General features: G+C 50.5%; 1 protein-coding gene across 1 annotated transcript in view; it reads right to left on the bottom strand.

Annotated features, from left to right (window-relative positions):
• Nucleotides 1-9,831, bottom strand: part of LOC311325133 (transferrin receptor protein 1-like) — a 36,554-nt gene that overhangs the window by 469 nt on the left and 26,254 nt on the right. The window contains exons 9-18 of the mRNA XM_084457793.1: nucleotides 9,326-9,477; nucleotides 8,998-9,117; nucleotides 8,361-8,446; nucleotides 7,910-7,973; nucleotides 7,355-7,422; nucleotides 5,726-5,796; nucleotides 5,166-5,256; nucleotides 3,891-4,112; nucleotides 3,545-3,703; nucleotides 1-2,787 (exon numbers count right to left, since the gene is read on the bottom strand). The exon at nucleotides 1-2,787 is cut by the window's left edge and continues 469 nt beyond it. Coding sequence (XP_084313919.1) covers nucleotides 2,545-2,787; nucleotides 3,545-3,703; nucleotides 3,891-4,112; nucleotides 5,166-5,256; nucleotides 5,726-5,796; nucleotides 7,355-7,422; nucleotides 7,910-7,973; nucleotides 8,361-8,446; nucleotides 8,998-9,117; nucleotides 9,326-9,477 — 1,276 coding nt within the window. The 3' untranslated portion in view covers nucleotides 1-2,544. The remainder of the gene's footprint in view (nucleotides 2,788-3,544; nucleotides 3,704-3,890; nucleotides 4,113-5,165; nucleotides 5,257-5,725; nucleotides 5,797-7,354; nucleotides 7,423-7,909; nucleotides 7,974-8,360; nucleotides 8,447-8,997; nucleotides 9,118-9,325; nucleotides 9,478-9,831) is intronic.

The raw sequence follows: 9,831 nt of genomic DNA, 5'->3' as shown, positions 1-9,831 counted from the left end.
CAAATCATACGCCCCAAAGTCTACTCTACACGCTTTATCATGAACTACAACAGGTGAGAGAGCGCTGGCTGGCTGGTGAGGAAGCTAGCCTGGGAGGTTTCCTTTACAAACTCTTTATCTTTAACATCTCAAACCTTTATCTTTAACATCTGAAACCTTTATCTTAAACATCTCAAACCTTTATCTTTAACGTATGCAAGCAAAACATTTTCTTCTTGTTACATTTGTGATTCTCTTCAGGGGCCTCATGTATCATTGTGGATTCACCCTTTCATTTACACCTGATTTTTGTACTTGCTTTTCTCCGCAAATAATGTGATGCATCATGACAAAACTCGATGGGAAATATTGTGTGTATATATATATATCTCACAATATCCCTTGGAAGTTTGTCATGATACATCACATTATTTGCGCAGAAAAGTAAAAAAATCTCAGGCTAAACACTGAAGAAGGCAGAGCTGAAGCGCGTCCGTCAGGTCTGTCCACCGTTAGGAATTAAAGAGCATAAACATAGTTTTGAGTGCCGACCCTTCTTTAGTTTTGGATCCACAATGATAGATGAGGCCCCAGACTGTTTGAGCTCAGACAGGTTCAACTCTCTTCAGTCTACAAGAACAACTTTGGGCTTGAGCAAAAAAACAACAACTAAACATCAGATCAAGATCCCATCCATCCACCAGAACTACTACTGATTTGAAAGGCAAGCGTTTTGACACGTCAAAAGAACAAAATGTACATCCCCAAGAAAGAACCTGCACTATCCAGGACTTCCTAACACTCATAATACAAACAGTGGAAAAGGCACAGAAGCGCTCTATCAGAACACAGAAGCGCTCTATCAGAACACCGAAGCGCTCTATCAGAACACAGAAGCGCTCTATCAGAACACCGAAGCGCTCTATCAGAACACAGAAGCGCTCTATCAGAACAGACGGCTGGATAAGAGAAGTGGAGGATCAGGAGAAAAAGGTAATTTCAGACCAACAATCATAGCAGGATAAATATAAAGAGCACATGACTGGACCATCTCAATCTGCAGAGGGAATCTCTCAACCACGACTTCCAACATGTTTCAGAAGAAGTGGTTGAGATATTTTTCTCAGTCCTGATTGGTCCTCTGATGACAGGAGACAGAGACAGACTGAGACTAGCTCTCTAAAGTGAGGTCTGGTCTAGAGCCTCAGACAGCTCAGATCCACCCACTCTAGAGTAGCAGTAGTCAGATCTCCACACGTGTGGGTGTGTGGAGGGCGTCAGGGGCCCAGCAGGCCGTTCTCAGGGGCCTGTTTCTGGCCCAGGCCCAGCAGGCCGTTCTCAGGGGCCTGAACTGGGACGACGCAGAAGGGAAGCTCAAACATGGGTGAAAGACGACATGCTCATACGAGCCGTTTATATACAACATTATGAGAAACACTGTTCCCGATAATAACATGCCCCGACAGTGAGCTATGAAGGGCACTGCCTCCCATAGCAACACACTGGTAGGCAAAAACTACCTTCTTCTTCACATTATGGAAGACACTGCTCCCGATAACGTCTCAGGACGGGAAGTGAGCGTCCTGCCCTGACAGACAGGTCCTGGAGGAGACGGCCATCTTATGATTATTAGAACTACAACCTTCCTTCCTGTTTCTCTGAGAAACCACTGATCTGACCGCACATGGATTGGCATGAGCTGTAGAGCAGCACGACTTCACACCTGTCCCCATTGTGTTAGATCAGAGATTCCTTGGCTGCGTTCAGGTGAAGGAAGGAAGGGTGTGTTTGTGTGTCAGGTGGCTCAGGTGGTCTCGTCCTCCCAGGACCCTGTCTCAGGATCAAGAGGCACAGCTTCCATTAGCAGATGCTGCTTTTGTCATTTCAACAGTATAACTGTCATAATTATGGAAGGCACTGCTCCCGATAATTATACACATTTTTTTAAAAAGGCGTTAAAAAACTATTTATAGTGAACCCTGTCACTGATAAATAAATAAGTAAATAAATAGAGCTGAGTTTTCAGTGCTTGGTGAGGATCACCATCATTTCTAACATCTGCATTTTGTCCTTGGTACACAATACGACATCACTTGTGTATCATGATGATCTGTTCTTATGGGCGGCGGCCAGGGCTGGTTGATACCTGAGCCTGTGTTGAGCCTGTGTTGAGCCTGTGTTCAGCCTGTGTTGAGCCTGTGTTGAGCCCGTTTATGAATATCATGCTGACACTGCAGTCTATTTGGACTACATTCAAAATGTTCTGTTAATACCATTCTAAGAAGGACTGCGACATGTCGACAACCATGTTGGTCGTTATTAGCACCAATGTATCAATGCACCAAGTTCAGAGTAATACTAGTGTTTTTAGGGGATGATGAACTTGGGTGTTTAAGGCAGGTCAATTTGGAAACACTTCCCTCACTAGAGGAGTGGTGTCTGTATCGCAAGATGGGGAGATTATTTGTTTTGTGACGTTGATATCGATCACTGAACATCTGACCGAAACAGCTCCACCTCTAACTTGAGCTTTAGTTTGTTGGTTTGGTTGTCAGAGGCTGGGGATCAGATCTGGTTGTCGATGGCCCAGATGTCCCCGGCCAGCGTGTTGGCGCAGCCCTGGACGGTCCATGTGGACAGGGCGAACTGGGTGCGGAAGAGGTCTGCGTCCGCCTCGGGATGGCTGCTGATCAGGGCGTCCAGGTGGGCGGACAGGGCCTGCAGGGTGTGGGGGCCCGAGCCCATCAGGATGTGACGGAAGGGACTGTCCATGGGGGACACGTACGGGGACAGCAGGTCCCGCTCCACCTACGGAGACGAGGAGGAGGGGGCGGAGTTCAGGGTTCAGTTACTCAGGACTGACGGCTTTGGCTGATTGAGCTGAAATTTTAGATCCAAACTGAAGTTTCCTGAAACTCTCATGACCCTCATGATGCGGTCCATGTAGGGTGTGTGTGTGTGTGTGTGTGTGTGTGTGTGACCTTTGTGATGCAATTGTGTAGGTCAGTGCATGCGTGCGTGTGTGTGCGAGTGTGTGTGTGTACGCGAGTGTGTGCGTGCGAGTGTGTGCGTGTGTGTGTGTGCGCGAGTGTGTGCGAGTGTGTGTGCACGAGTGTGTGCGCGAATGTGTGTGTGTGCGTGAGTGCGAGTGTGCGTCTGTGTGTGCGAGTGTGTGTGCGAGTGTGTGTGCGCGAATGTGTGTGTGTGTGTGTGCGTGTGTGTGCGAGTGTGTGTGCGCGTGAGTGAGAGAGTGTGTCTGTGTGTGTGAGTGTGAGTGTGTGTGAAAGTGTGTGTGAAAGTGTGTGTGAGTGTGTGTGTGTGTGTGTGTGAGCGTGTGTGAGCGTGTGTGTGTGTGTGTGAGCGTGTGTGTGTGTGAAAGTGTGTGTGTGTGTGTGTGTGTGTGTGTGTGAGTGTGTGAGTGTGTGTGAATGTGTGTGTGTGTGTGTGTGAGTGTGTGTGTGTGTGAGTGTGTGTGAGTGTGTGTGTGTGTGTGTGTGTGTGTGTGTGTGTGTGAGTGTGTGTGTGAGTGTGTGTGTGTGAGTGTGTGTGTGTGTGTGTGTGTTACCTTCATGATGCGGTCATTGATGCGCCGGCACATCTCCACGTCCTCCAGGTCGCTGTTCTGGATGTCGGTGTTCAGGCCTCGGGTGGCGCGGCTGAACGTTCCCGACGCCGACGTCAGCCATCGGGTGTCCAGGTCCTCGGGCAGGACGCCGGGCTGCAGCTGAACAGCCAATCAGGAGCGAGAGATGAGAGAGAAAAGAACAGAGTAATGACGTCATTACTGAGTGGTGTCCAGACAGACTGACCGCGCTGACCGGACCCAGCTGGGCAATCCTGCCGCCATTTTGGTCACGGGGTTAAACAAACGTAAACCAACGGGAGCATGAATACAGAGGAGAGCCTCCCACCCTGCGGATGTTGACCACTTTGATGGTGATGTCGGCCACGTGTTGGCGGATGATGGCGTTGTACTTCTCCAGGCTCAGGCGCAGCAGGTGGTCATGGACCAGCCGGAGGGCCATGTGCCCGGCGACCTGCGCCGCCGACTTGGCCAGCTGGGGCGTCTGGTTGGACGTGACGGAGTTGAGCTGCTCGCGGGTGTCCTGCTGCGTCCCGAAATACGGGTAGTCCTGGAGGGGAGGTAAGGTTAGGGGCGGGGCTTAAAGATGCCACGAAAACAAAAATGCATTTGTTTCCATTTTGATCACATCCTTGGTCATAGTGTGCAACCGTTTAACAATATATGCCAAAAAATTACTACATTTCTGTTTATATCAAATCCTATGATTTTTTTCATCCTGTAAAAGAAAATGTCCCGAGCGCTTGTCATGTCAGCAATGCAAGAGCAAGGTCAACCTCGTTCTGTCTATCCAATCTGTCTAAATGTGTTATAACTCGCCCACTTGTCAAAGTTTCAATATCAAATTCCTCTGAACGTTATGTCCCGCCTCTATCGCCCGTTGGTGAGTTGGAAATATGTCAAACTACGGAAGTAGCTGGCTGGAAGAAACGCATGGCTGAAAAGTCACTGACCATGTGAGCTCTGCACGCCTGCTGTGGTCCAAAACGCCATAAATACACGGGCTGCATTCCGAATCGCATACTACCCTACTATATAGTATGGCAAAACAGGATGTAGTATGTCCCAATACATGCAGTATGGCAAAAAATACCAGGATGTCCTACTACATCCGGTCGTATTTTGCAGTATGCAAGCCAGCAGGCTTTTCTGGCTATTCTGACCCACAATCCTGTGCGCAGCGTAAATGTGCGTCACATGTGCGAGTCGTGACAGCTGTAGACGAATGTCGCGTTATGGACAGCGACGGATGTGGGCAAATTTCAAGACGCAATGTTATGACAAGGTAGTATGTCCCAATTGGATGCCTACTGCTTGCAAAGTTCGTACTTTCTAAGGGCAGCTGTAGTAGGTACTGGTAGTAAGAAGTACAAGTATGCGATTCGGAACGCAGCCACGGACTTCAGCGTTCTCTAGAGCACACCTGTTCTCCCACGTAGACCCTGCAGGGCGGCGCTCCAGGGATCATTTCTGATCCAGTCAAGATGCTCTTAACATCTAACGGGAAAACCTGGGTGCACCCGAGCACGCATGTGTGGTGCGTGTGGCCTTGACAGCCGTTGTGTGTGTGTGTGTGTGTGTGTGTGTGTTTCCCCAGACTGACCGAGTTCTTGGCGAAGCGGAAGGAGATGGAGGGGATGCCGGAGAAGGCGAGGAAGGGGTAGGCAGCGTCGCCCATCCTCAGGGGCTCCAGACTGGACCCACAGAAACACAGGGTGAGGCGTGTTGTTTACGCTAACATGTCTGGCCTGTGCCTTAACTAACTAACTAACTAACTAACTAACTACTTACTTGCTAACTAACAACTAGTTAACTTACTAGCTAGTTAACCAACTAACTAACTAACTAACTAACTAACTAGCAAACCAACTAACTAACTAACTAACTAACTACTTACTTGCTAACTAACAACTAGCTTACTAACTAACTAGCTAGTTAACCAACTAACTAGCTAACTTACTAACTAGCTAACTAACTAACTAGCTAGTTAACCAACTAACTAGCTAACTAACTAGCTAGTTAACCAACTAACTAGCTAACTTACTAACTAGCTAGCTAACTAACTAACTTAACTAAACGTACTAACTAAGCTAACCTCACTCACTCACTAATTCCGTTTCCCTCCCTCCCTCCCTCCCTCTGATGCAGTCCTGCTGTTCTTACATGTCGTCCTCCCAGTTGCCCACGGTGAACTGGGACAAGATGCTCTTGTCGGGGTTGTTGTGGCTCCTCACCTGAGGGGAGGTAGAACACATTAGAGCGGTGTTCAGGTGTATCTGGGGGGGAGGGTGTGAATGAGGGGTGTTCAGGTGTATCTGGGGGGGAGGGTGTGAATGAGGGGTGTTCAGGTGTATCTGGGGGGAGGGTGTTAACGAGGCGTGTTCAGGTGTATCTGGGGGGGGTGTTAATGAGGGGTGTTCAGGTGTATCTGGGGGGGAGGGTGTTAATGAGGCGTGTTCAGGTGTATCTGGGGGGGAGGGTGTTAATGAGGGGTGTTCAGGTGTATCTGGGGGGAGGGTGTTAATGAGGGGTGTTCAGGTGTATCTGGGGGGGAGGGTGTTAATGAGGGGTGTTCAGGTGTATCTGGGGGGAGGGTGTTAATGAGGGGTGTTCAGGTGTATCTGGGGGGAGGGTGTTAATGAGGGGTGTTCAGGTGTATCTGGGGGAGGGTGTTAATGAGGGGTGTTCAGGTGTATCTGGGGGGGAGGGTGTTAATGAGGGGTGTTCAGGTGTATCTGGGGGGGGTGTTAATGAGGGGTGTTCAGGTGTATCTGGGGGGGGTGTTAATGAGGGGTGTTCAGGTGTATCTGGGGGAGGGTGTTAATGAGGGGTGTTCAGGTGTATCTGGGGGGGAGGGTGTTAGAGGGGTGTTCAGGTGTATCTGGGGGGAGGGTGTTAATGAGGGGTGTTCAGGTGTATCTGGGGGAGGGTTTTAATGAGGGGTGTTCAGGTATATCTGGGGGGAGGGTGTTAATGAGGGGTGTTCAGGTGTATCTGGGGGGAGGGTGTTAATGAGGGGTGTTCAGGTGTATCTGGGGGGAGGGTGTTAATGAGGGGTGTTCAGGTGTATCTGGGGGGGTGTTAATGAGGGGTGTTCAGGTGTATCTGGGGGGGAGGGTGTTAATGAGGGGTTTTCAGGTGTATCTGGGGGGGGTGTTAATGAGGGGTGTTCAGGTGTATCTGGGGGGGGTGTTAATGAGGGGTGTTCAGGTGTATCTGGGGGGAGGGTGTTAATGAGGGGTGTTCAGGTGTATCTGGGGGGAGGGTGTTAATGAGGGGTGTTCAGGTGTATCTGGGGGGAGGGTGTTAATGAGGGGTGTTCAGGTGTATCTGGGGGGGAGGGTGTTAATGAGGGGTGTTCAGGTGTATCTGGGGGGGAGGGTGTGAATGAGGGGTGTTCAGGTGTATCTGGGGGGAGGGTGTTAATGAGGGGTGTTCAGGTGTATCTGGGGGGGAGGGTGTGAATGAGCAGTGTTCAGGTGTATCTGGGGGGGAGGGTGTTAATGAGGGGTGTTCAGGTGTATCTGGGGGAGGGTGTTAATGAGGGGTGTTCAGGTGTATCTGGGGGGAGGGTGTTAATGAGGGGTGTTCAGGTATATCTGGGGGGAGGGTGTTAATGAGGGGTGTTCAGGTGTATCTGGGGGGGAGGGTGTGAATGAGCAGTGTTCAGGTGTATCTGGGGGGGAGGGTGTTAATGAGGGGTGTTCAGGTGTATCTGGGGGGGAGGGTGTGAATGAGCAGTGTTCAGGTGTATCTGGGGGGGAGGGTGTTAATGAGGGGTGGGGTCCTGACCTCCTGCAGGGTGGTCCTCAGCAGGTCGTGCATCAGGGGGCTGGAGGACGCCTTGAACCCCCCCAGACCTGCCGGACACAAGAGGGGTTTCACCACACCACACTGACATCACTTCCTCTTCACAACCACACTGACATCACTTCCTCTTCACAACCACACTGACATCACTTCCTCTTCACAACCACACTGACATCACTTCCTCTTCACAACCACACTGACATCACTTCCTCTTCACAACCACACTGACATCACTTCCTCTTCACAACCACACTGACATCACTTCCTCTTCACAACCACACTGACATCACTTCCTCTTCACAACCACACTGACATCACTTCCTCTTCACAACAACACTGACATCACTTCCTCTTCACAACTACACTGACATCACTTCCTCTTCACAACTACACTGACATGACTTCCTCTTCACAACCACACCAAGTGACAACGGCTCCAAAAGATGGCAGGTCCCTTGAACACTCTTGGGGTTATTAAATTAAACCCAACATTTCTAGTCGGCTATGACGCATTGGTGAAACAGAAGCCCTTCATACCTGTAACCACTCCATCCAGGTTGATGTAGGAGAAGGCCTTCATGTTCAGAGACGAAAGGTATCCCTGGAGAGAGCGCAAGAGTCACGCCAGGTTTGAACCGCTCATAAGAGCAAATGTAACACGGTGCTTTACAGAATGAAAGCAAACTGAATTTAAAAACAGTACTATAGTATAAAAAATTAAATAAAAATGAAAAACAAGAAAATATCAAGAGAGTACATTGTAAAACATGCAATACATGATTAAAGCAAAACACTTATTTTAATATATTATACAGATTTAAATATAATATAAATTAAACTATATAATAAAATACTATGTTTTAAATGCTCGCTTAAAAATCTCGAGTTTCTCAGGTTCTCTGAGAGATGAACATGTTCCATAAGACTCAATAACCACTGCACAACATTTACAAACATGTTCAGTAAAGATTAAAGCTGGTGTTCTCACCTCCAACCACTCGGTGGCGCCAACGCTCCCAAATTCTCCAGCGCTCCAGCTGGCAAACACAATACTCCTGCGAGGTTTGAAGTCATCTGTCGAGGAGACGGAAACACTCAGGAAAACAGAATAATCAGCAGGACATCTGTCCCTCCCGTCTCCACAGCCCAGAGTCTGGGTTCTGTCCCTCCCGTCTCCACAGCCCAGGGTCTGGGTTCTGTCCCTCCTGTCTCCACAGCCCAGGGTCTGGGTTCTGTCCCTCCCGTCTCCACAGCCCAGGGTCTGGGTTCTGTCCCTCCTGTCTCCACAGCCCAGGGTCTGGGTTCTGTCCCTCCTGTCTCCACAGCCCAGGGTCTGGGTTCTGTCCCTCCTGTCTCCACAGCCCAGGGTCTGGGTTCTGTCCCTCACAGCCCAGGGTCTGGGTTCTGTCCCTCCTGTCTCCACAGCCCAGGGTCTGGGTTCTGTCCCTCACAGCCCAGGGTCTGGGTTCTGTCCCTCACAGCCCAGGGTCTGGGTTCTGTCCCTCACAGCCCAGGGTCTGGGTTCTGTCCCTCACAGCCCAGGGTCTGGGTTCTGTCCCTCCTGTCTCCACAGCCCAGGGTCTGGGTTCTGTTCCTCCTGTGTCCAGGGTCACTGGTGCGCTCACCGTTTTTCACCATGGACGAGATGGCCCTCGCCAGCTCAACCAGGACGCTGGTGCCCACGGTGGACTTGGCGAAGCCTGGACCCCAGGCGTCCCTCTGGGCCCCGATCACCACGTAGCGGTCTGGGGGAGGACAGGAGAGGAGGGGGGAGAACCAGGGGGTTTGAGACACAGTATGAGGACAAATAAAGGTTTGAAATGAAAATGAAATGAAACAATACTGTGTCCATATCAAGAGCACTGCAGCATGTGTGACCTCACGGTCATCATTCATTCATTCATTCATTCATTCATTCATTCATTCATTCATTCATTCATTCGGCCGTCCTACCCGCGTCCACATAGCCTTTGATGACCCCGAACACGTTATGGATCTTCTTGTCGGTCAGGACGTTGCCGACCTCCACTGTGACCACGTCCTCATCCCCGCCCAGCTTGTGAGTGACCCCAAAGTCTTTAGGGGCAGATTTACCACCAAGCTTCCTAAAGGTCGAGAGAGAGAGAGAGAGAGAGAGAGAGACAGAGAGACAGAGAGGGAGAGAGGGAGAGGGAGAGAGAGAGAGAGAGAGACAGAGAGACAGAGAGACAGAGAGGGAGAGAGAGGGAGAGGGAGAGAGAGAGAGACAGAGAGACAGAGAGGGAGAGAGAGGGAGAGGGAGAGAGAGAGAGAGAGAGAGAGTTGTGGGGGTTAGGGTCTGGGGGGGGGGCAGGGTTGTGTCTGGAGGGGGGGGGGCAGGGTTGTGTCTGGAGGGGGGGGGGGGGGGCAGGGTTGTGTCTGGAGGGGGGGGGGCAGGGTTGTGTCTGGAGGGGGGGGGGGGCAGGGTTGTGTCTGGAGGG

This window comes from Borostomias antarcticus (assembly GCF_949987555.1).
Source record: "Borostomias antarcticus genome assembly, chromosome: 24".
In the NCBI taxonomy this organism is placed as follows: domain Eukaryota; kingdom Metazoa; phylum Chordata; class Actinopteri; order Stomiiformes; family Stomiidae; genus Borostomias; species Borostomias antarcticus.
This window is presented reverse-complemented; position numbering and strand designations above follow the sequence as displayed.